Source organism: Pseudonaja textilis, chromosome 2 (genome assembly GCF_049901715.1).
Source record: "Pseudonaja textilis isolate UNSWEBS1 chromosome 2, rPseTex1.2, whole genome shotgun sequence".
NCBI classification, from domain to species: Eukaryota; Metazoa; Chordata; class Lepidosauria; order Squamata; family Elapidae; genus Pseudonaja; species Pseudonaja textilis.
The window spans coordinates 254,220,279-254,247,222 of NC_141991.1; the positions used below are offsets into that span (position 1 = coordinate 254,220,279).

Genomic DNA, 26,944 nt, shown 5'->3' on the forward strand with positions numbered 1-26,944 from the left:
ATATTCTCCAATGGGACACATCCATAGCCCAGAGTCATCAATCATGTTCTCCAGTTAGAATTTTTGCGGGGCAGAAACTTCAGTCGCCTAGTTACTATCTTTGAAAAACTATTTATGGAATGCAGTTTCGGTTTGCAAGCTGCCGCACTGCTCTCCCCTCCCTTTCTGTCGGCAATTCTAAAAACACTAAAGAAATATTTTATGAGTTGACGGAAGGAGGATGGAAGGAAGGAAGGAAGGAAGACAGAGGAGGAAGGAAGGAAGGAGGGAGGGAGGAGGGAGGGAGGAGGAAGGAAGGAAGGAAGGAAGGAAGGAAGGAAGAAGGAAGGAGGGAGGGAGGGAGGGAGGAGGAAGGAAGGAAGGAAGGAAGGAAGGAAGGAAGGAAGGAAGGAAGGAAGGAAGGAAGGGAGACGGAGGAGGAAGGAAGAAGAAGGAAGGAGGGAGGGAGGAAAGAAGGAAGGAAGGAAGGAAGGAAGGAAGGAAGGAAGGAAGGAAGGAAGGAAGGAGGAGGAAGGAAGGAAGGAGGAGGAAGGAAGGAAGGGAGGAAGGAAGGAGGAAGGAGGGAGGGAGGGAGGGAGGAGGGAAGAAGGAAGGAAGGAAGGAAGGAAGGAAGGAAGGAGGAAGGAGGAGAGGGAGGGAGGAAGGAAGGAAGGAAGGAAGGAAGGAAGGGAGGAAGGAAGGAGGAAGGAAGGAGGGAGGGAGGAAGGAAGGAAGGAAGGAAGGAAGGAAGGAAGGAAGGGTGAGACAGAGGGAGGAAGGAAGGAAGAAGGAAGGAGGGAGAGAGGGAGGGAGGAAAGAAGGAAGGGAGGGAGGAAGGAAGGAGGAAGGAAGGAAGGAAGGAGGGGAGAAGAAGGAAGGAAGGAAGGAAGGAAGGAAGGAAGGAAGGAAGGAAGGAAGGAAGGGTGGGGAGAGGAGGGAGGGGGTTGGCTTAAGCAGAGGGTTGGACTAGAAGACCTCCAAGGTCCCTTCCAGCTGTGATATTCTGTTAAAAGTCCATGGGGATGCCGGATTCACTTAACAACCGTGTTACGTATTTAACAACTCAAGCGATTCACTGAACAACTGTGGCAAGGATGGCCGTGAAGGGGTGCAAAATTCAGCAAGCAAGTCTTCTTTAGAGGTGGGGATTTGGGACTCAGTTGTGCTCGCACCTTGACGTATTCTTGCAACCTCCAAAACATTCATTTATGTACGGATCCGGATCTGTCCTTGGGAAGAAAAAATGGTTGTAGAAAAGAGTAGATGCCACTGAGATTGAACCTAGCTTTTGTTCAAAAAAATAAATAAATTAAGAGGAATGCTGCCAAGATCAGAAATCCTGGCTTTTAAAGAAAGACGTTGCTAGAGAAATCACGCCGAAACAAAAGTACAGAAGTTTAATTACCTTGTTTATCCAGAGATTCTCAAGAGGTACATGCCAAGAAAGGCGCATGAAAATAGGAGGCTAAGAGACAGGTGGTGATTCAAAACCTGCATAACCATTATTGCACTTCAGGTGTTTTTTTTCTTTTTCCTAATTCACCAGCTTAATTGGAAAAACGAAGAGTCTTGGCGGGCAAAAACCTCCCAGGAAATGAGAAACTTGGAACAAAAGAAAGATGCTCATGACGGCAATGGCTGCGGGGACCCTACATTGCGTCTCTCTGGGGTCTCTAGCACTGAAGCACCCAAAGGTGATTTCTCAAAAGGCAACTGGATTTTTGTTTTTCCTTGAAGAGGTTTTGCTTCTCATCTGAGAAGCTTCCTCTGTTCTGATGAAAGGTGCCAACTGGTTTTGTTGGGGAAGAAGAAACGATTTATATTCCTTGCAGTCCTCTGATCGTTAACGCTCTTTCTGAGAGTCGTTGAGGCCACTTGGAGGTTTACCTGCGCCCTCAGGTTCCCCTGAACAACACAGTCCTTTCAGCAGTTCCAAGAAGACTCCACACCCATTTGCACTATTGAGGTGATTGCGAAGACACAGAGAAACCTCCAAGTGGCCTCAACGACTCTCAGAGGGAGTACTAATGACCAGAGGACTGCACGGAATATAAATCTCACAAACTAACAATTAACCACAGCCTAAGGAAGGAACTACCAAGACCATTCCCCACCGACACTGACCAGCCAAGCCACTAACACGGAGGGGGGGGGTCTTTAAGACTTGTGGACTTCAACTCCCAGAATTCTTCCTCCAGTCATGTTAGCTCAGGAATTCTGGGAGTTGAAGTCCACAAGTCTTAAAACTTGCCAAGTTTGAAGACCCTTGCTCTAACATACAAACAAAGAGGAAACCCCGCTCCCTTCTAGCACTGATGATGTTACCTAGCTGGATCGCGAAATGTCTGTAGGAAATGCAACTAAGCTCAGAGTGCACCAAGGACCACACAATTACACAATCTGCTGCCAGCACACACAACACAACTTGAAGAATGGCTCAATTGTTGGGATCAACCCAAAATATTCAGCCTAGGAAGTTTTAATTAAGTCAATCCTACCCCACCCCCCCCAAAAAAGACAAATTCCAGCCCCTGGGTTCCTCCTTCGAAACAGAAACGGTCACTAACACAGAAATTCTCCACACAATCCTCAAGATCACAAATTCCTCGGGGCCGAAGCTGCCGTCGCCAATGGAAATAGGTTTTCCACTTCCAAAGACCTAGTACTTAGAAAACCTTTCACACATGCAATATTTAAAACACGCACCTGCGCCTTCGAGCATGTATTTAGATTGCTTGGCGACGCCAAAGCAGTTGATGTTTATATAGGTCAGGAGGGCAGTAAATTACACGAAAAGAAAAAAAGGAAACCAGGTTTATTGTGGCCAGCTGTGCTTTTGAACAGGCTATCGTTACAAAGCTTTTTTTTTTTTTTAAAGGATGCATTATAGGCCACCTCTGGGAGATTTTTTTCCAGCTTATTTGCCTCCACTAGCATTTGCTTGTATAAAGAGGCTGTTTTCAAACATTTGAAAAGTCCAATTGTCGAGAGAACATGTTCACCTGAAATGTTACTCTCAGAAAGGGGTATCTAGCTGGCTGATTCTTCTACTCTCTTTGAAGGTATTGTATATTTTTGTTTCTTGTACATATAAAGTACAGATTAGATGGATTAGATAGACAGATAGATGGATGGATGGATGGATGGATGGATGGATGGATAAGAAGATAAAGGATAGACACAGAGAGACAGATAATAGATGATCAATAGATAATAGATAGATAAGAGAGAGATAGATAGATAGATAGATAGATAGATAGATAGATAGATAATACAAAGGAAGATAGAGATAATAAATAGATGATATATGATCAATATAGATTACATAGATGATAGATGGATAGATACAAAGGAAGATAGAGATAATAAATAGATGATCAATAGATTAGATTAGATTAGATAAGACAGACAGACGAGAGATGTGAGAGATAGGAGATGCAGATAGACAGAGAGATGAGAGAACGTAGATAGGTAGGTAAGTAGATAGATGTAGAGATATAAAATTTACACTTAATACCTTCAAGAAATGAAAATATACAATGCCATCACAACAGAAAAAGAATGGAAATGGAAACAGGCTGGTCACATAACCAGAAGAATTGAGGGCAGGTGGACCAAGACATTCCTAGAATGGATCCTATTTGATCAAAACCGTCCACAGAAGAGATCTCAAACAAGTTGGATCAACCACATCAGCAAGTATGGGAATCCCAATCGGCAAAAGGAAGCTCAGGACCATTATGGGGTTGGAAACAAGGGGAAGAGGCCTTCATCTTGTAATGGACAGACAATGGTTAAAAGGATGACACATACATACATACATACAAGAATGTATGTGATTATCCCACTCTCTGTCTGTATCTATTTATCTATCTCTCTATCTAATCTATCTATATTACACACATTACACACACACACGAAAGAACCCTTCGGCCTATCGCAGTAACCCAAGAAAATCCCTTCTCCAACCCCCACTTTACGACACCCAGGGAAACTACCAGGAGTTGAGTTCAGGGCTGCCTGGTTTAATAAACACCTGCTAATCTTGTTGTGGAGCTGGCGATAGACTCGGTGAGTGAGGAGGTTGGGGAGGAACCTGGGCCAGTCCTGGAGTCTGGGGAAGGCTCGGACGGGGGCTCTGAGTCGGAGGCAGAGAGGGGGCCGGGCCGTCCGACAGTTATCAGCTGCCTTCGGAGTCGGAGATGAGTGAGGCTGAAGAGCAGCTGGAGCCTGTTCCCAGTGTGCACATGCACAGAGCTGCCAGGAGAAGGGAACCAATTAAGGAACAAGGGTCAACTTGGGAGTAAAGGCTCAGGTGGACGGTGAATGGTGCCTCCCAGAGGGAATAAAGAGGAGCGAAAGGGAAATGGGGTTTTGCAGGAGACAATTAGTTCAATTCATGAGGGTGAAGGTCTGTTCCTGACTTCTTGCCAAGTCATTGCTGCTACAGTGTGGCGTTTGGGAGCTCTCGGCCTTGCAACTCTCCAAGCCTGATAAAGGTCTGTAGTTGTGAAATCTCATGAAAGACTGTTTTCCGGGACGTTGCTGGAGAGGAATTCACTTCACCCTAAATAAAAGGGGTTTTATCAGGACGAGGAGTCGGCTTCATGATCTTGGGAAGCCCAGGTCAAAACAAATCACTCTGGCAGGCTTTCTCTCCCCCTGTTTATATCTTTTAGACACATAAACAGAAATAAGGATGTAGCCAAAGAAGTGTAGCCTGGCATCCTGTCACAGTTGTCGGCACGTGCAAAAGTTGTATTTTTATCCCTGCAGGGACAGCACACCTGTCTACTTTCGCTTATCATAACCAGGTGGTCCTGGACTTACCATCATTTCTTTAGGGACCATTCAGAGTTACAGTTTGGAAGCCTTGAGGGGGGTCCATCCATCGTTATTAATTTTGATGGTGACCCAAATTAATTTTTTTTAAAAACAACAACATCGAGACGACGGTCAGATTGGGAGGGTTAAATAAATCTTGGCTCTCTGAAATAAATGTCTCCATTCACAAAACTTGGAAAACAACCGGACCTGCCGTTCCCTTGTCAGCTCAGTTCCTTTGCATGCCAGAGATCCATCCACAGGTAGTTAATAGGGAAGGATAAGCATAAATATATCCCATTTGTGTCAAGAATATATTTGTCGTGCTGTGGATGGCAAGACGAATTAGGCTTTAATTAGCTCAGTCATTTCCTTCCGTATTATCCTTTCGGTCTACGCAGAGTTATTAAAGCCAGGGAAATACGAGACTATCCAGGCTTCAAGGATGGCAGGAAGATGTCAGAAGCTTATTATGTGCAGTTGGAACGTGAAGTTGCAACGTCTAGGGAGATCCTCCCTCATCCGGGTCATAAACAAATTAACAGAGTTGGAAGGGACCTTGTAGGTCATCTAGTCCTACCATCCAACCCAAGCAGGAGACCCTACTCCATTTCTGACAAATGGCTGTCCAGCCTCTTCTTGAAGGTCCCAAGTGATGATGCTCCCACAACTTCCGAAGGCAACTTATGTTCCATGGGTTGATGGCTCTCACTGTCAGAAAATTTCTCCTTATTTCCAGGTTGAATCTCTCCTTGGTCAGTTTCCATCCATTATTCCTTGTCTGGCCTTTGGGTGCTTTGGAGACTAGCTTGAATCCCTTCTCTTTCTGGCAGTTCCTTAGATATTAGAACCCTACTATCCCATTTCCCCTGGTCTTTCTCTTCTCTAGACTAGCCAGGCCCAGTTCCCGTAACCGTTCTTTGTATGTTTCAACCTCCAGTCCCCTCATCATCTTGGTTGCTCTTCTCTGCACTCTTTCTAGAGTCTCAACGTCTTTTTTTTATATTGCGGCAACCAAAACTGGATGCAGTATTCCAAATGTGGCCTTATCTAAGCATTACAAAGTGGTATTAACACTTCATGTGATCTTGATTCTATACCTCTTTTGATGCGGCCTAGAACTGTGTTGGCTTTTTTGGCTGCTGCTGCACATGGCTGGCTCCTATTTAAGTGGTTGTTCTCTAGGACTTCGAGATCCCTCTCACAGTTACTGCTATTGAACCAGGTACCACCTATATAGTACCTACTTCTCTCACTCATTGAACCCGGGAGGCACGCACGTGGCATCCCCAGATCTGCATTTCACTCTTTTCTGCCTAACTAGAGGTCTGGGTCCCTAGTTAGGCAGGAAGGCCAAAGCTAATACCATCCTTCGTGGTATAAACAGAGGCACAGAATCGAAATTGGTGTTTGTATCGAGGACACACAGGGAAGGAAGGAAGGAAGGAAGGAAGGAAGGAAGGAAGGAAGGAAGGAAGGAAGGAAGGAAGGAAGAAGAAGGAAGGAAGGAAGGAAGGAAGGAAGGAAGGAAGGAAGGAAGGAAGGAAGGAAGGAAGGAAGGAAGGAAGGAAAGGAGAGGCACAGAATCGAAATTGGTGTTTGTATCGAGGACACACAGAGAGAGGGGAGGAGAGAGGGAGGGAGGGAGGGAAGGGAGGGAGGAGAAGGAAGGAAGGAAGGAAGGAAGGAAGGGGAAGGAAGGAAGGAAGGAAGGAAGGAAGGAAGGAAATGGAAGGAAGTGGGGGAGGGAGGAAGAGGAGGAGGGGGAGGAAGGAAGGAAGGAAGGAAGGAAGACAGACAGACAAAATATCTGGTGACACTGTAAATCCAAATGGTCACTAAATCTACGGTTGTATGTCCTGGCAGTTCCACTAGCATGACACATGAGATGTTAGTCCCCCTTCTTCCAAGGGGTCTCCCACAATAAAACAATCCCCTTTCTCATTCTGTTGGATCCTGGGACGATGCTTGGAGTGAAACGTTTGAGTCATAAATTGACGGGGTATAATTTATAAAGCTGCTATTGCAAACGATAAATGCTCCAAAGTCTAATTTATACCTTGAAAAAATACCTTCCAATGAAGCTGCCTTGCCAGGGTATACATCACCCATTGCCCTGCGCTGCCTCATGCCAGCAACGGGGACCATGAACGGGACTTGGGCCTGAGAACATGAGGACTGCATAGTCTTCGCCCAAGAGTTATCTCGCAAGATTCTTCTTAGGTCCCATTTTCAGAGGCACAGAGTTACATGCGCCTGTAATATTCCTACGTGCTTGCATGCTCCTTTGATCAGGGTTTCTGGCTGTGGCTCTGCCTGAATCGTTTTGAATGATGGCTAAGTCCCTAAGTGCATTTTCAAGAGGTAGCTGGACTTTCTGGATTTTTCTTTCGAAGACGTTTTGCTCCTCATACAAGAAGCTTCTTCAGCTCTGAGCTTCTTGGAGAAGTGAAATGTCCTGGTAAGAAAAATCCAGAAAGTCCAGTTGCTTCTTGAAAAAGCACCTTTGGGACAGCCATGACCTGGAAGACTGAGAATCTCCATAGATGTGACAGGGTAAGATAAAATTGATCTGTTTGACAATGAGCTTCCAAAGAACATCCTTAGCGCCTTCTTAAGAGTTCCCTTATGTATTTATGTCTATCCTGCCTTGTTTTTATAAACCACTCAAGTTGGTGAGCGTATTGAATCTTCCTCTTAAGGCAGGACGAGAACTCACTGTCTCCTGGTGATTGGCCTAAAGTCGCTCAGTTTTCTTGCATAAGGGAGGACTAGAAGTCACCATCTCCTGGTAATTGGCCTAAAATCACCCCAATAGTTTTCATGCCTAAGGCAGGACTAGAAGTCACCATCTCCTGGTCGCTGGCCTAAAGTCACCCAGATAGTTTTCATGCCTAAACACAGGACTAGAACTCACCAGATCCTGGTGATGGGCCAAAGTCACCCAACTGGCTTTCATATCTAGGGCAGGACTAGAACTCACCATCTCTGGCTTTCTAATCCGGTGCCTTAACTCCAAGCTTGTTGCCTTTTGGGTCACCAAGTTAACAAGCTGGGAGGGGAAAACTGTCAGTTAGCTCTTTCTTCTTTCAATGTCATGTTAGCAGCCAACAGAAAGGCCTGAACTGGAGCTATAACAGCAGTGACACCCTGGGCCAAAGCTATGCTCACCCATTCTTAGAAGAAACCCAACCTAGTCAGAATTGTGCCTCTGCTTCCGTCTTGGAGCAAAATCTGAGAATGTTCTTCCCTTTCCAGAGCAGGGGATCTCCAAACTCGGCAACTTTTTAAGACTTGTGCACTTCAACTCCCAGAATTCCCCAGCCAGCGCGACTCAGGGCTGGGAAGATTGACATGGCTGGGCTGAGGAATTCTGGGAGTCTAAAGTCCAGATGTCACCCAGATAAGTTTTTACAGAAGATCATCCTGGAATGTAAACCATCGTCCTCATCGTTTCTCCAAACTGCAAAGTTATTGCCTCGATGTCTGTCATGCCCGTCATGCCTCTGTCGGAGTCGGAATCCAAGGAGAAAGACGAACAGCTGACAGGGAGTGGGAGTGTGGCTCCGTTGGCTGTGGAGGAAACTGGGGAAGGGCAAAGTCCGACTGGGCAGAGCAGGAGAGAGGTAGAACAAGGGAGAGGAAGTTCGGAGGAAGACCCAGGCCCACCCCCTCTTCATCCTAGGGCACGCAGGGAGGAACAGAGAAGGGAGCAAGGTGAGTTGGGTGGCTTATGGGGGAGGAAAGGGCCCTGATTCCCTTCATTAGCCACAGTGGGAAGAGAGTTAAAAGAGATGCATGCTGAGTGTGGCAGCTGCTCAGAGCAAACCTCAGTTTATCTTGTGTTGACTTTGCTTAACTGAGTTCCTGGTATCCTCCCAACTGTGTTGAGTTACTGCCGTGCCTTCACATCTGGAATTCCTTCTCTTGCTCTGCTGGGCTAATTACCTCATTTTGCCTTGATTGGACTTATAGTTTTTGTTGGCCACATTTTGGACTTGATTCTCTGCATTCAAAGGCTGTCCCTGGGGGAGTTTTTCTCCAGACAGAAGGTAACCAGGACATTGGGGGCAAAGTTGGAGCTAATAAGGGGACTCCTACTGATTGTCTGACTGTGTTGCCTTTGTGCCATGCCCCGGGTCATCACAATGTCCATCCAAACCAAGTGATTTTTTCCACCCACTGGAGACAATAACCTAACTTTATACTTAGCTCCGAGACAATTACCTGGATCCGTGGTGATTTGCTAGACATCTGTAGACTTCTCAAAACAAGGGCCAAGGAAGGTCACGGCAGAGCAGCTGAGAAACTGGTCTCAAATTCTTCTTGATGGAAGCCCCTTAACTATTATTTTTACATTTTTCACATTATAAGAGCAGAAATGCCTCACTCGGCCCAATCGGTCAGAAGAGCTATTTCAACATCCGTCTGAATCAAGTTCGGTGACCGTTTTAATATTCGCTTTTTACAATTAATACAGCTTTTTTTTTTTTTTTTAATGGCTGGCTAGAAAGTAAACCAATTTCATCCGGGCTTCTCGGTATTGAATTTATTATAAAAAGTTATGTCCTTAAAAAACTCCAGTAATGAAAGTAGAGGCATCATGAGATATTAACCTAGAGTTAATGCTGAGAAAGCCAGTTTGAATAATTCAATTCGTGTCACCTTAAGTATCTTTTCAAATGGAATTAACTTTATCTCGGAAGCGCATACAAAAAAAAGAAGAAGAAGGAGGAGAAAAGGCTCACGTTCCAGTTACTGATTATTGACTCCACAAGAGCTCTGTCTTAAATCATTTTGGCACCGTTTTGTCCCCTCTCCCCGGTAAATCTCGGGAACTCACGTCAAGAGGGAAAAAAGTTGAGATGGAGGCAAAAATGTGATTCTAAGACCATTTCATCTCAGCTTGTCTGTATCTCGGAGAACCACCAAGCGGAGAGGAATCAGGCATTGTTGGTGTCTTAACAAACCCAACAATTGTGGAATTTCAGAGCAATCATACTGAAATAGGTATATGGGGTTCTTGCCCGGGTTTGTTTTAAGGTCAGAAATTATATCAAGAGCACATCAGGGTCCTGAGTTTTCATAGCGCTTTCCAAAGCTATCTGTGCTATGTGTCTGTGAAGATGTGAAAGAGGTTGTCCTCTTTCTCCCTTGCTATTTGTATTGACTTTGGAAGTGTTGAACAGAAATATCAGAGAAGATAAAACTATAAAAGAAATGAAAATTAAAAAGGAAGAATTTAAACTACAAGCTTTTGCAGATGACCTAGTCTTTTATCTTGGAAGATCCTATAGAAACAGCCTTGAAGCTGTTGGAAAAGATAGAGGCATATGGGGAGGTGGCCGGTCTGAAAATAAATAAAGATAAAACAAAGATCTTGTCAAAGAATATGTTACTAAGACAAAGAGAAGAATTGGCAGAATTGTTAAAAATCCAAGTTACAAACAAGGTTAAGTATTTGGGGATATATTTGATGCCAAGATGTAGTACATTAAAAGAGAACAATTACATTAAACTTAAACAACAGATAGACCAAGACCTGAAGAAATGGGAAAACCTACAATTGTCATTAATAGGGAGGATTTCAACAATTAAGATGAATATTCTACCCATAGCACTTTCCAAAGCTATCTGTGCTATGTGTCTGTGAAGATTCTCAGTCATCCAGGTCGTTGTTGTCCCAAAGGGGCTTTTTCAAGAGGCAACTGGACTTTCCTGGTTTTTTAACCTTTAAGATGCTTCACTTATCATCCAAGCTTCAGCTCTGACTGGATGGCGGGGAAGGGAAGGATTTTATACTCCTTGCAGACAGCTGGTCCTTTGCAGTCCTTTCAGAGAGTCGCTGAGGCCACTTGGAGGTTTATCTGTGTCCTCAAGGTCACCCGAGCGGTGCAAATGGGTGTGGAGCCTTCAGAGACACAGGCAGCAAGCACAGCCCCTCAACACAGTCCTTTCAGCAGTTCCACACCCATTTGCACCACTCAGGTGACCCCGAGGACACAGATAAACCTCCAAGTGGCCTCAGCGACTCTCTAAAAAGGATGCAAATGACCAGCTGTATGCAAGGAAGATGAATCCTTCCCTTCCTCGCTATCCAGTCAGAGCCGAAGAAGCTTCTTGGAGAAGTGAAATGCCTTCAAAGAAAAACCAGAAAGTCCAGTTGCCTCCTGAAAAAAGCGCCTTGGGGACAACAATGGCCTGGATGGCTGAGAACGTCACAGACACATAGCACAAAGAGCTTTGAAAAGACCTGCAAAGTGGACACTTAAGAATAGGGAATTACTGTTAGGAGGAGTTCCCTGTGGACTGGAAAAAAGAAAAAAGGACTCACTTCACAAAAGCACGACACAACTTTGGAGAACAAACCCACCTGTGATCCATCTGCATTTTACGAAACAGCAAATTCCACATTCTGGACAGAGAAGAAGGACCGCTGGTTTGAAAGAGGGGTCAAAGAGGCCATCTATCTCATCAATCAGAATAGGGCTGGAAGGGACCTCAAAGGCCTTCTAGTCTAACCAAGCAGGAGACCGACCCTGTGCCATTTCGGACAGGTGGCTGTCCGGTCTCTTCTGAAAAACCTCCAGGGATGAAGCGCCCACAACTTCTGAAGGCAACTTCTGTTCCACTGGTTAATTTTTCACACTCTTAGAAGGTTTCTCCTGAATTCCTTCTTGATTAGTTCCCATCCGTTGCTTTTTGTCCAGCCATCGGGTACCTCGTCAAAATTAAACAGTCTTCCCTCAACAGAGGAGGAGGGACACGAGACCACCCATCTCCTGTTTATAACACAATGCATCTAGCAGTTCCAAAAAGATTCCACACCTATTTCCACTATTCAGGGGATTACTAGGACTCCCTTAGCCATGAAAGCCAGGGTGGGTTACTTTGGGCCAATCCCCAGGAGACTGTTGTGTCCTGCCAGCTGCCAGCAGAGCTGGGGGCAGACTCGGACGATGAGGTGGTTAGGGAAGACCTTGGGCCAGTTCTGGAGCCTGGAGAAGGCTCTGATGGATGTTCAGCGCTGGACACAGAGCCAGGGGCCATCCGGCATTTCCCAACCACGGGAGAGGCAGCTGCCTTTGGAGTCAGAGATGAGCGAGGAGGAAGAACAGCTGGAGCCTGTTCCAGATGCGCGTATGCGCAGAGCAGATAAAAGAGGTGGACAACAGAGGACAACGAGCCGGCTCGGGATAAAAAACAAACATGGACACTGACCGGCCCCTCCCTGGCTGGGGAATAAATAGGAGGAAACGGGGAGTGGTTTGATTGCTGCAGACCACCTTTCGCGTTTCTGGGAAGTTGGCTCTTGGTGTGTTTCACGCGACAAAGACTAACTGAGATTTGTCTGTTTCTCTGTTTGAGCCGACTTAATTTGCAACCTCCCGGCTAGGAGCTGGTAGCCTTGCATTTATCGTAACGAGCTGGTAAGGACTGTTATTTCAGTCAACTCCTTGCAGGACTCTTGCCTGGACTTTCTGTTGGGGAACGCAATTAATTCCCCATGTTTAATTAAAGAGGGATTTCTCTTGGCGGGGAGTCTTGTTTCTTGCGTCTGCAAAGGCCGGGTCAGAAGCGAGACAGTGAGTTCTAGTCCAGTGGTCGCCAACCAATGGGCCGGGGACCACTGGTGGTCCGTGAGAAAATTTTGGTGGTCCGCAGAGAAATGTTCCGCCCAAAGCAATGAATCCAGGTTGTGCGGTAACACAAGGCTGCCCCACCCACATGGCCCGGGGGAACAGAAGGCGTGCGTCGCTTGCATTGCAAACAACACGAGGTAGTGAGGGGAGGGGGGAAAGGGTGGAGAGGGGGAAGTTGTCCCATTCGCCCCACACACCTGGCCTGGCTTCTTTCTGCCTCTTTCTTCTTTTGCTTTTGACTGCACGGAAGGAAAACAGCCAAAGTCTTTCTTTCTCTCCCCCAAACTCCGGTAGAAATGAGTCTTTGGGACCCTGCAAGGCCTCCTGTACAAGAGGCTGCGCCGGTGTGACAAGCCTCACAAAGACTCATTTCTGGTGGAGTTTGGAGGAGAGAAAGAAAGACTTCTGCTGCTTCTGCTGCTTTCCTTGCATGAAGCCCAAAGTCTCTCTTTCTCTCTCTCTCTCTCTCTCCCTCCTGAGAACGGAGCCAGAGACGGTATCCTGCCATCCCAAATAAAGAACGATCGATCAGTGGGAAAACGGGGTGGGGAATTTTCCTGCAGGCTTTTGGGGGGATTTTCCCAGGGTTTCTGGTCCGTGGGATTTCAAAGGATGAGTTTGACGGTCCCTTAAGTTCCAAAAAGGTTGGCGACCCTCTGAACTTGTCCCGCTTCAGGAGTGAAAGCCAGCTGTGTGATTTTAAACCGGTCCGTCTCACCCAGCCCAACCCAACCTCACGGGGTGGCTGTTGTTGTTGTGGGGAAAACAGGAGGAAGGTGTCGGGAGATGTTGGTGAAAACACTAAAAGGCAGGGTGCCAAGAAAGGCTACCTGAGAAAGGGATGAACCCAAGCGGCGGCAGAATTTGGCGGAAGAGAGGCGCTCACCTGGTGCTCCTTCTGCTTGGCGGCCTCCAGCTCGGAAAGGGAATGCGTGAGTTTTTCCTGCTGCTCCGAGAGGTATTTCTGATAGAGGCTGAGCAGCTCCTGGCATTCACGGTATTGCTGCTGCAGGGGTGAGGTAACCAGTTAAGGGAAAAAAAGAGAGAGAGAGAGAGAGACAGCACATTTCTGGTGGAGAAAAGGCAGGGAAGGCAATGCAGGAGACTCCCTGCTGTTCATTCAGCGCAAATCGGATTTCTTTTTGATTTTTTTTATTTTGCCATCTGGAGGAAAGAAGAGACGGGAAATGCAACACGAAAGACAGGGAAGGGAGGAAAACTCGTTGACTCAGAAGGAGCAAAGGTTTGACCAACAGAAGACGGGCATCCGTGGTTCAGGCCCAGATATACACAGCAAACCCCACTCTCTTTTAGCACGGAAGATGTTCCCTAGTTGGGTCATGAAACGTCTGCAGGAAACAACCAGGCTCTGAGAGCACAAAGGGCCCCAGGGTCCTCCTCCTCCTCCTCCTCCTCTCCCTTCTTTCACTGATGATGTGACCTAGCTGGGTTATGAAACGTCTGCAAGGAAACAACCAGGCTCTGAGAGCACAAAAGGGCCCCAGAGTCCTCCTCCTCCTCCTCTCCCTTCTTGCACTGATGATGTGACCTAGTTGGGTCATGAAACGTCTGCAGGGAAACAACCAGGCTCTGAGAGCATAAAAGGGCCCCAGGGTCCTCCTCCTCCTCCTCCTTCTTGCACTGATGATGTTCCCTAGTTGGGTCATGAAACGTCTACAAAAAAAAAACGACCGGGCTCTGAGAAAACCAAGGTCTAAATAGTCTCCTCCTTTTCCTCCCATATCCCCCGCCTCCTCTCCATAAACCCCCTTCCCTTCCAGAACTGATGATGTTACCTAATTGGGTCATAAAACACAGTTCAACCCTGAGCTGCAAATATTATCTTCCATTTGGTCAAAACGATTTTCTAACTGGATGCCCTCCAGATGTGGGGATGGGAAAATATTTGTTTATAAACAGAGAGCAAACCCCACTTCCTACGTGCATTGAAGATGTTACCTAGTTGGGTCATGAAAGGTCTGCAAGAAAACAACCAAGCTCAGAAAGCACCAAGTTGTCGTCCTCCTCCTCCTCCCATCTCCTCCTCCTCCTCTCCAGAAACCCCACTCCCCTCCAGCACTGATGATGCTACCTAGTTGGGTGGTGAAACGTCTGCAAGAAAACAACCAAGCTAAGAGAGCACCAAGGACTCCAAGATAATTCTGCTCCTCCATTCAACAAACCTAGTCTGTGAGTTCTGGTCCTACCTTTGATAAGAAAGCTGGCTGGGTCAATCACCGGGGGAGGGGGAGTTCTAGTTCTAGCAACATGAAAATCAGACCGTAGGGAAGGGAGAAAACCCTTGATTCACAAGAAGCAAAGGTGTAGGATAGGATAGGATAGGATAGGATAGGATAGGATAGGATAGGATAGGATAGGATAGGATAGGATAGGATAGAAGAGTAGGGTAGGGTAGGATAGGATAGAGGAGTGGAGCGGAGTGGGGTAGGGTAGGATAGGATAGGATAGGATAGGGTAGGATAGGATAGGATAGAAAATAGAATAGAAAATAGAATAGAAAATAGAATAGAATATAGAGTAGAGTAGAATAGGATAGGATGGGATAGAATAGGATAGGATAGAATATAGAGTATAGAGTAGAGTAGAGTAGAGTAGAGTAGAGTAGAGTAGAGTAGAGTAGAGTAGGGTAGGGTAGGGTAGGGGTAGGGTAGGATAGGATAGGATAGAAAATAGAATAGAAAATAGAATAGAAAATAGAATAGAATAGAATATAGAGTAGAGTAGAATAGGATAGGATGGGATAGAATAGGATAGGATAGAATATAGAGTATAGAGTAGAGTAGAGTAGAGTAGAGTAGAGTAGGGTAGGGTAGGGTAGGGTAGGGTAGGGTAGGGTAGGGTAGGATAGGATAGGATAGAAAATAGAATAGAAAATAGAATAGAATAGAATATAGAATATAGAGTAGGATAGGATAGGATAGGATAGGATTGGATTGGATAGGATAGGATAGGATAGGATAGGATAGAATATAGAGTAGAGTAAGTAGGGTAGGGTAGGGTAGGGTAGGGTAGGGTAGGATAGGGTAGGATAGAATAGAATAGAATAGAATAGAATAGAATAGAATAGAATAGAATAGAATAGAATAGAATAGAATAGAATATAGAGTAGTATAGTATAGAATATAGAATATAGAGTACGGTAGGGTAGGGTAGGGTAGGAATAAGAATAGGAATAGGAATAGGAATAGGAATAGGAATAGGATAGGATAGGATAGGATAGGATAGAATAGAATAGAATATAGAGTGGAGTGGAGTGGAATGGAATGGAATGGGAGTTGGAAGGGACCCTGGAGGTCTTCTATTCCAGTGGCTCCCAACCTTTTTTGAACCAGGGACCGGTTTCACGATTATGTCTTCTTCCACGGACCGGTACCTGAGCAACGCGAGACTCTACCGCCATCGGGACGGCTCTTTGTTCAAGCCGCCACCCCCTTCGACGAAACTAAGGAGCGAGCACCCAAACGCCGCTTTTCAATCAAAAACCCGGAAGCAACTGAAAATCCAGAAGCGCCGTCAAAACAAGATGGCGGTGCCCAAGCTTTGCGGCCTGGTAAAAAATGATTCCCGGACCGGTACCAGTCCGGGGACCGGTGGTTGGGGACCCCTGTTCTATTCCACTCTCCTGCACAAGCAGGAAACGCTGTACCATTTCATACAAGTGGTTGTCCAAGCTCTTCTTAAAAGCCTCCCTAGATGGAGAACCCAGAACTTCTGGAGTCAAGTTGTTCCACTGGTCAATTGTTCTGACTGTCGGGAAATTTCTCCTTATTTCCCGCTTGCTTCTCTCCTTCGTGAGTTCCCATGCGTTGCTTCTGGTCCTGCCTTCAGGGCCTTTGGAGAAGAGGTTGACCCTATCCTCTTCTTTACAGTAACCCTTCGACTATTGGAAGGTTGCTCTCACATCACCCCTAGTCCTTCTCTTCCCTAGACTAGACATACCCAATTCCCGCAAGCGTTCTTCCTATGTTTTAGCCTCCAGTCCCCTAAATCCTCTTGGTTGTTCTTCTCTGCCCTCTTTCTAGAGTCTCAACATCTTTGTTATAGCATGGTGACCAAAACTGGATGCAGTACTCTAGGTGTGGTCTTACTAAGGCTTTATAAAATGGTATTAGTACTTCCCTTGATCTCAATTGTATCAATGCAATTTTTCTGTGGGATGTTTTTGAGCTGTGACTGGGCTTTTTTCTCTCTCTCTCCCTCTCTCTCTATCCAGCATCTCGCTTCCCCCATCGCTGTTTCTAACCTTCCCTGGATCTCAGCACACACAGGATAAAGGTTGGTCACACAGAGACATGAAAAATTAGCCACACACACACACACACACACACAAAGCTTGTCATATATTCTTATTTAATCACCCTAATTGCTCAAAGCAAATCCCGCTAACTCGTGGGGTGAAAAAGGGAAATTAACTTGGGGTCAAAATTATTAGCGCTTCCAAGAAAGCAACCCGACGCAAATCCTTGTTTTTAAGACGCAAATGCACACCTTGTGCTTTTTTAATCTCAAATGCACACACACACACACACACACACGTTCTGACCCAAAGCTTGTTCCGTTGGAACAAACACCAAACGGAGGTAACAGCAAAACCTTTTAATGATTCTTTACTAATTCCTTTCCTTCCCGGTTAAAAGGCTGTTTCAAACTCATTGTCTCTGATAAGAACGAGCCTTGCCAAGGTGGTGCAAGGCTGCCAAGGACACTAGATAAACTTGCCAAGAAATAGTTCAAACACAAAAGAATCGCCAAACACAAACTAAGAGAGTCTGAACGTCCACAAGGCTCGAGCGCAAAAACTTCTTTGCTTCCTGCAAAGGACTCCGGTTTCTCAGCTGGCTTTTATCTTCTCACGGAGGGGCCGCTACCTTGCAGCTTTACTCCCGAGTTGCCCGTGCTGCTGTAGTTGCTCTTTCCTACGCGTGCTGGGCACAGGCTCCTCGGGGGACTCTTCCTCACTTCTGCTAGCCTCCACAACCTCCAAAGGCAGCACCCACTCCCTGATGGTCCTGGCCCCCTCCCTGCCTCCCATGCAGGCCCCTCCTCCGAGTCCTCGCTCTCCGAGACCTCGGTCATCCTCACCTTTTTATCGGGTTGGCTTTGATCCCAAACCGAAGCCTAAAAAGTACCCAACATCCAAACTTCCAAACTCTAGATCAGGGGTGTCAAACTCAAGGCCTGGGGGGGTCAGATCCGGCCCATGGGGTGCTTTGATCTAGTGTGTGGGGCTGGAAAGAGCGAAGGACCGGCTCACAGTGCCTCGGTCTGGCCCTCCCAAGCTCTCTGTTTGCAGAGTTGGCAGAGTTGCTAGCAAAACAAACTGGTAGCAAAAAGGGGCACTGGATCCCAAGGCAAGGAGGCACCGAGAAATGTTTCCCCTTTTGCTTTTGAGCACCCAAGAAGGGACAGGAAAGGGGAAAGGGAAGAGGGGAAAGACAAAGGAAAGGAAGGAAAGAGGGGGAGAGAGAGCAAAGAAGGAAAAAGGGAAGGAAGAAGGGAGGAAAATGAAGAGGGAAGGAAAAAGTAAAGGGAAGGAAGGAAGGAAGGAAGGAAGGAAGGAAGGAAGGAAGGAAGGAAGGAAGGAAGGAAGGAAGGAAGGAGAGGGAGGGAGGGAGGGAGGGAGGGAGGGAAGGAAGGAAGGAAAGGAAGGAGAGGGAGGGAGGGAAGGAAGGAAGGAAGGAAGGAGAGGGAGGGAGGGAGGGAGGGAGGGAAGGAAGGAAGGAAGGAGAGGGAGGGAGGGAGAGAAGGAAGGAAGGAAGGAAGGAAGGAAGGAAGGAAGGAGGGAGGGAGGGAGGGAGATTATAATGAGAGGGAGGGTCTGAAGGAAGTCCTGCCTCAGCACCAGCAGCCCTGCTTTCACCATCCCTTCGTCTCCTCCTGCTGACCTCTCCTGGTGGTCTCCCATCCTATCGCTGAGGATGGTTTGGTTACAAAGCCAGGCTTCCTCGTGTGGCGTGGTGAATGGGCCTCCCTCTCTCTCCTCCCACGGTCACGAAGTCTGAAAACCAATCCCAAGTCACTCGTGTTGGTCCCATCGTAACCTTTCAGGGTGACTAAACGATCCACCGTAAGTCGAGGACCCTCTGTACCTTCGAAAAAAAATCCGCTAAACGGTTAGTTACAAATCGAGAGTTGTCTCTGTCTCGCAGCAACCCAAACCTCCGAAGCACCCAGTTAAAAATAAAAATAAATAAAAAATCCCTTTTTTAAACTAGAATTTCCAACAAGGGGATGTTCGTTTAGCCGAAGAACGAAAGATGCACCGAGACGGAAACAGACAACGGGGGAAGTAGATGGAGGGAGCGGCCCGCGTGCAAATAAAGGTGATTTATTTATCGGGGGGCCCCCGAGCTGCTCATCCATTTCCTTGACGCCCGTTCCCACGGGGGAGGCTGCTGGCGAGCTCCCCGCCGTTCCCCACACGCAGGCCGAGCCTGGCAGGCCTTCAGAAAGAGACAGCATTTGGACAGTGATTTAGAGAAAAGAGTCCAGGGTGGCCTTTGCGAGGATATTAGCAGAATTCCTGGAGGAGAGGAACGAGCCGCTCTCGCGGGGCGCTTCCTTCCCTGGAATTAGAATTAGAATAACTGAGTTGGGGGGGACCTTAGGGACCTTCTAGTCCAACCCCCTGCTTAGGCAGGAAACCCGACACCGCTTCAGACAAATGGGTGTCCGACATCTTCTTAAAAACTTCCAGCGTTGGAGCATTCACAACTTGGGGAGGTAAATTGTTCCGCCGGTTTAATTGTTCTCCCTGTCAGAAAGTTTCTCGTTATTTCCAAGTTAAATCTCTCCTGGTTCAGTTTCCATCCATTATTCCTTGTCTGGCCTTCAGGTGCCTTGGAAAATAGATTGATCTCCTCCTCTCTGTGGCAGCCCTTAAAATATTGGAAGACTGTTAGCACGTCTCCCTTGGTCCTTCTCGTCACTAGACTAGCCAGACCCAGTTCCTGTAACCGTTCAGTGTATGTTTTAGTCTCCAGGCCTTTAATCCTCTTAGTTACTCTTCTCTGCACTTCTTCTAGAGTCTCAACATCTTGTTTACATCGTGGAGACTAAAACTGGATGCCGTATCCCAAGTGTGGCCTTACCAAGGCATTATAAAATGGTATTAACACTTCACACGATCTTGATTCTCTCCCTCTGTTGATAGCCTAGGACTGTGATGGCTTTTTTGGCTGCTGCTGCACATGGCTGGCTCCTATTTAAGTGATTGTCCACTAGGACTCCAAAATTCCTCACAGTTACTACTATTGAGCCAGGTACCACCTATATTGTACCTACGTCTCTCGCTCATTGAACCCGGGAGGCATGCACGCTGCACCCCCAGATCTGCATTTCACTCTTGCCTGCCTGGGACCCCTGGTTAGGCAGAAAGGCAAAGCTAAAACCATCCTTCATGGTATAAACAGAAGCACAAAATTAAAACCGGTATTAGTATCAAGGAGAGGGGGGAGGGAAAGAGAGAGAGGGAGAGAGGGGAGAGAGAGAGAGAGAGAGAGAGAGAGAGAGAGAGAGAAAGAAAGAAAGAAAGAAAGAAAGAAAGAAAGAAAGAAAGAAAGAAAGAAAGAAAGAAAGAAAGAGAAGGGAGGGAGGGAGAGAAAAGGGGAGAGAGAGAGAGAGAGAGAGAGAGAGAAAGAAAGAAAGAAAGAAAGAAAGAAAGAAAGAAAGAAAGAAAGAAAGAAAGAAAGAAAGAAAGAAAAGAAGAGAAAGAGGGAGAGAGGAGAGGAGAGAGGAAGGAAGGAAGGAAGGAAGGAAGGAAGGAAGGAAGGAAGGAAGGAAGGAAGGAAGGAAGAAAGAAAGAAAGAAAGAAAGAAAGAAAGAAAGAAAGAAAGAAAGAAAGAAAGAAAGAAAGAAGGATGGAGGGAGGGAGGGAGGGAGGGAGGGAGGGAAGGAAGGAAGGAAGGAAGGAAAGAAAGAGAGAGAGAGAGAAAGAAAGAAAGAAAGAAAGAAAGAAAGAAAGAAAGAAAGAAAGAAAGAAAGAAAGAGAAAGAAAGAAAGAAAGAAAGAAAGAAAGAAAGAAAGAAAGAAAGAAAGAAAGAAATTAATTACTATTGCTTATTTGATTTTTATGGCTATCTATTATCTCATCTAAGCAACTCTGGACTTCAGGAAGTTTTATAACTGGTTTTTCCCCCCAAGAAAATGGAAGGGTCTAAAAATTATTTCTGATGGTCTCTGAAGCCTTCATCACATATTTAAAAAGAAAAAAAAATCCCAGCTATAACAATCAGTAATTAAATTTATAATAAATGAACACATTTCACCTGGAACCAGAGTGACTTTTCCTCTTAAAAATGCCTCTTCATTTGTATCCTTCAAGAGTTAAATGCTGGCCTTTTGAGTATGAATTACAGTCCAGTTCGTTTAAACCCAAGCGACAGGACAAAATATGAAATATCCAAAAACCAAGCCGTCTTGAATTTTCGACCCATCGCTGCCTGTTCAACTTTTGACAGTTAATCAGTCATGCGTCCACAGTAAAACATGGCTTGGACATATTTTTCTTTTGAAGATTTCTTTTAAAAGCAAAGAAACCTGCCATTTCCTAAGCTGCCAAATTGAATAAGAAAAAAATTCCAGGGATATAAAGGCCTGCAGCATCCAAATAAAACTAGGAGACCATGTAAAACCAGAGTTTTGTTTAACTCTAGGCTGCCAATATTATCCATCTCTTCCTTTGTTACCATTTTAAAATGAAATGGGTTTATAACAGGGCTGTTTCTTTGCCTCCCCATGAATCCTTCTGATTTTCAGATGAGTAATGCTTTCAGTTAGACCATTCCTATCCCCCTCCGACTTTTCAGCTTAGCAAATATGAAAGAAACAAGGTTTTCTAGCCTTTAAAATTTGCCTGCGTTTGGCTTTGCAGCTTGGCTGAGAGTAAAGACTCCCCAACACTAGTTGCCAAGAACTTAAAACTGAAAAATGAAAGCAGGAAACACAAAAAGGCAGAGGAGAAAGCAATGTGGCAGTGAGGGCCAGTGATTAGATAAACGTATGAAGAGGCATGAGGAATACGTTTGTGGAAATGGAAGATGTCAAATGGGAATGAGAAATTGACTTAGAGAAGCTACAGAATACAGACTGGATGCAAAGGGGAAAAAAATTACAGAATGCAGAATTGACTCAAAGGAGAAATTATAGAAGGCGGAATTGACTCAAAGGAGAAATTACAAAATGCGGAATTCACCAAAGGAGAAATTACAGAATGCGGAATTGACTCAAAGGAGAAATTACAAAATGCGGAATTGATTCAAAGGAGAAATTACAGAATGCGGAATTGACTCAAAGGAGAAATTACAAAATGCGGAATTGACCAAAGGAGAAATTACAGAATGCGGAATTGACTCAAAGGAATTACAGAATGCGGAATTGATTCAAAGGAGAAATTACAGAATGCGGAATTGACTCAAAGGAGAAATTACAAAATGCGGAATTGACCAAAGGAGAAATTACAGAATGCGGAATTGATTCAAAGGAGAAATTACAGAATGCGGAATTGACTCAAAGGAGAAATTACAAAATGCGGAATTGACCAAAGGAGAAATTACAGAATGCAGAATTGACTCAAAGGAGAAATTGCAGGATGTGGAATTGACCAAAGGAGAAATTACAGAATGCAGAATTGACTCAAAGGAGAAATTGCAGGATGTGGAATTGACTCAGTGGAGAAATTACAGAATGCGGAATTGACCAAAGGAGAAATTACAGAATGCGGAATTGATTCAAAGGAGAAATTACAGAATGCGGAATTGACTCAAAGGAGAAATTACAGAATGCGGAATTGACCAAAGGAGAAATTACAGAATGCGGAATTGATTCAAAGGAGAAATTACAGAATGCGGAATTGACTCAAAGGAGAAATTACAAAATGCGGAATTGACCAAAGGAGAAATTACAGAATGCAGAATTGACTCAAAGGAGAAATTGCAGGATGTGGAATTGACTCAGTGGAGAAATTACAGAATGCGGAATTGACTCAAAGGAGAAATTACAGAATGCCGAATTGACCAAAGGAGAAATTACAGAATGCGGAATTGACCAAAGGAGAAATTACAGAATGCGGAATTGACTCAAAGGAGAAATTACAGAATGCGGAATTGACCAAAGGAGAAATTACAGAATGCGGAATTGACTCAAAGGAGAAATTACAGAATGCGGAATTGACCAAAGGAGAAATTACAGAATGCGGAATTGACTCAAAGGAGAAATTACAGAATGCAGAATTGATTCAAAGGAGAAATTACAGAATGCAGAATTGACCGAAGAAATTACAGAATGTGGAATTGACCGAAGAAGAAATTACAGAATGTGGAATTGACTCAGTGGAGAAATTACAGAATGCGGAATTGACCAAAAGGAGAAATTACAGAATGCAGAATTGACTCAAAAGAGAAATTGCAGAATGTGGAATTGACTCAAAGGAGAAATTACAGAATGCGGAATTGACTCAGTGGAGAAATTGCAGGATGTGGAATTGACCAAAAAGAGAAATTACAGAATGCGGAACTGATTCAAAGGAGAAATTACAGAATGTGAAATTGAGCAAAATGACAAGTCACAGAAAGGCACTGCCCACGGGAAAGGGCATTTCCTTCTTTCAAAAACACAGAAGGAATGGGAAGAGGAGGCCAAGGCCTGCCCTTCTCTTGGGAGCCTTTCCCCCTTAAACTGCAGAACCTCTGCAGCATCTGCCTTGCTTGCCACTGTCTTGAAAAGGAAATTAAATTTACATTCCTGGAAGAACACACGGTGGTATCATAATTAGTTCATGACTTGATTATACTTTGAAGTGAGAGGGAAGGGGCCAGGATGCATACCAATGAGGGCTAGGAGTTACCTGCTCGGGTTTCTGGATGAGTTTGGGTGGGTTGCAAACAGGAAGGGGCTAGCAGAAGGGAAACAAAGGCTAGGAAGGGCTCTCCAGCTGGAGATATCAAATACAAATCTTGATTTTCTGCTCCCATCTGGCACCAAGACCCACTGGCATCAGTTACACAATGCACTTTCCAATCAAAGAAACGAGCTGTTTGGGCAAATAATCCTCGCAGCTCCTCCTCGGCCACCTGCGCAGGAGAAAAATTGAACGCCCAATTTTAAAAATAACAGACGCGCGCACACACACACAAAAAAATACCCCTTTAAGCTTCTTAGGTTGATCCAAACAGCCAACGGGATTTTATTTATGCAAACAAGAAGGGCATTTTGCAAACTACTAAAAAGGAGATTTACAGGCTTTTTCCAGCTTCAGCTTTTTGAATTAAAGACTTCCACCCCAAAGTTCTTTTTTTTTTTTAAGGACAGATTTAAAGCTGCCAAACTCAGAGGAAGTCATGAGATTGAAAAGGCTGCTGCAGAAAACAAGAGATGGGAGTCAGGGTTAAAGCCCACAATTGGGCCACTTTGCATCAAAACTGGACTTAAAAACTTCTCAAGGGTGTGCTCGGTCTTCAAAGTAAGTTTTTTTTTTTTTAAAAAAAAAATGATTAATTATTATTTTTTGACTGCTACCCCAACAGACCTAAAAGTCTTTTTTTTTTTTGGATACGTACTGACTGCCGAGACTGAGGTATCGGCTATTTGTGGAGATACCCCCGATCCTGCGCAGCTGAAGCTTTTTTGGACTCTGTTTCCAAAATATCTACCATTTGGTTCCAAAATATCTACCATTTGGTTCAAGGGATTTCCAATCCCTTGAACCAATTTGTTTTAAAATTATTTATCTGATTTTCACCCGGCCTTTAACTCAATGCAGTGAACGTATCTAACAAACCTTCATTTCTATTTTTCCACAGCAACCACCTTGTGAGGAAGGTTGTGTCCAGAGAGAATGACCGAAATGAACCAAAGTCACTCAGCTGGCTTTCATGGCTAAGGCAGGACTAGAACTCACAGCCTCTTGATGATTGGCCCAAAGTCACCCAACTGTTTTTTTTTTGTGAGTCTGAGGCAGGATTAGAACTCACAGCCTCCTGGAGATTGGCACAAAGGCGCCCAGCCAGCTTTCTGGGTTGAAGAGAAACTAGAATTAATCGTGTTCTGGTAACTGGCCCAATGTCACCAGCCGCTTTCAAGTCTAAGGCAGGCCTAGAGCTCGCCAGCACCTGGTGCTTAGAACAGCTTCTGAAGCCCTGGACCAAACTGGCTCTCAGTTACAACCCTTTGCTGCTCTGACAGCATCTCATCACCAAAGAAAGTGCATGAACTCACTTCACATTGTTCACTAATATTGTATAATATTAAATAATATTCACTCCCTTGCAATTTTGCAAACAAAAACCCATTTGGTTCACTACAATTCTCATTGATTCCCTCAAGGTATCAAGAAAGCTTTCCCTGACGCCTGGTACGGTTATCTAGTTGTGTCATGCTCAGAGAGCACCAAGGACTCCACAGCTCCTCCTCCTCCTCAAACCCCACCTCCTTCTCGCACTGAAGACGTTACCTAGTTGGGTCATGAAATGTCTTCAAGAAAACAAGCAAGCTCAGAGAGCACCAAATGTCCCCTGGTCCTCCTCCTTCCTTAAACTCCACCTCCTTCTAGCACTGATGATGTTGCCTCGTTGGGTCATGAGACGTCTCTATGAAAACCACCAAACTCAGAGAGCCCCAAGGGCCCCAAAGAGTTCCTTCTCTGAAGCTTTGACAAACCATGGTCAAAATACTATGAAGCACCAGGGCCAGGGACCAACAACTGGATATGGCACATCAATACATACACTGAAGCCTGAGGTTTCTCTTCGATCTTCTAAAACTGATGGCCCAACGCTTCAGAGGAATTGATCCAGAGCTCTTGCTAAATAAAGTCAGTGCTAAATTTTGGGGCAGAACCGACTTCCCTTGGCCGATCCCAGAGAGATCCATGCCTCCCTAGCAAGAGACAAATCGAGGATGGTTATTACTATTTTGGCATTCACCCACAATGTCACCTAGCAACCTAAGGCTTGATGTGGAAGAGACAAGGACCAAACAGGGCCCAAAAGTTAGTATAGAATAACAAGAGTTGGAAGGGACCGTGAAGGTCGTCTAGTCCAACCCCCCTGCTTAGGCAGGGAACCCTGCACCATTTCAGGCAAATGCTTCTCCAATCTCTTCTTAAAACCTTCCAAGTGTTGGAAGTTGTGAACCTGGTTTTTGTGGGTTTTTTTTTTCATTTTGGCATTTGCTTAGGATGCTTAGGATGATTTTCAGCCATCCCGGTCGGGGTTGTTTTTCCGAAAGGACTTGTTGGTTTTTTTCTTGAAGATGTTTCGCTTCTCATCTAAGAAGCTCCTTCGTTTCTGACCGAATGTTTGAGGAATGGAACAAATTCATATAGATAAACCTTGGTTTAACTTTTGGGGTGAGAACCTCCGAACCTCCGTTCTGAACACCTTCAAGGGTTAAAAATAAATGAAATCCATTTGCCTTTTGAAAAGAAGCATTTTGAGGACATCTCACCCCACGATGTTTGCTAGCAACGTAAGCACCCGCGGGGAGAAGACAGGATCAAACGGGACCAAATTCTCTTTGGGGTGCAAAATCTGGGGGGCGAGGGGGGAGAATGGAGGTTCCCTTGGCAACCGATCGGGAATTCGCCCCCAAATCCAGCCTGCGAGGGACGATGGGGCAGCGGAAGCCGGGAAGAGCTCAGCTTGCCCGCTCAACCGCATCCTGCTAAAGGAAAGAGGTGCCTTCCCCTCCTTCCCTTTTATAGGTTTAAAATGCGAGATTAAAACAACTGCGGAGAACCCGGCATAATTTAGCTGTCATTTCCTATCAAATTGCTCATAATTGTGACTATAAAATGATAATATTCCACCATATGCGCGTTCAACAAAGCTTGCAAGAGGAAGGGTCAGCGCGACGGGCCTGCAAGGGCAGGAAAAAATGGACTGCAGGCTCCCCTTAGCGGCCAAGGAGGGGAAATGGACACGGAAGCCCAGCCGGGCCACTCCGTGAGGCTCAGCTGGGGAAGGAAAGCAGAATCTCTGGGACCCGGTTCCTCCAAATCTTCCTCGGCTTTCCACGTCGATCTTCTGCGAGCGCCGAACTTGACAAGCCAAAATGTTCACTTTTAATCCAGTAAGGATAGCAGTCTTCCAGTGTTTAACAGATATAACAGATAATCAGAGTTGGAAGGGACCTGAGAGGTCATCTAGTCTAACCCCCCCCATCCAAGCAGGAGACCCTACATTATTTCTGACAAATAGCAGTCCAGTCTCTTCTTGAAAGCCTCCAGTGATGAAGCTCCCACAACTTCCAAGGGCAACTTCTGTTCCATGGGTTGATTGTTCTCACTGTAAAGAAATTTCTCCTTATGTCCAGGTTAAATCTCCCCTTGACCAGTTTCCATCCATTATTCCTTGTCTGGCCTACAGGAGCTTTAGAAAATAGCTTGACCCCCTTCTCTCTCTGGCAGACCCTCAAATATTGGAAGACCGCTATCCTGTCTCCCCTGGTCCTTCTCTTCCCTTGACTAGCCAAGCCCAGTT

General features: G+C 45.5%; 1 protein-coding gene across 1 annotated transcript in view; it reads right to left on the reverse strand.

The window, feature by feature from the left end:
* The window catches only part of KIAA1328 (KIAA1328 ortholog), a 178,122-nt gene that overhangs the window by 83,066 nt on the left and 68,112 nt on the right, over positions 1-26,944 (reverse strand). Inside the window, exon 6 of the mRNA XM_087927555.1 lies at positions 13,333-13,460. Coding sequence (XP_087783681.1) covers positions 13,333-13,460 — 128 coding nt within the window. The remainder of the gene's footprint in view (positions 1-13,332; positions 13,461-26,944) is intronic.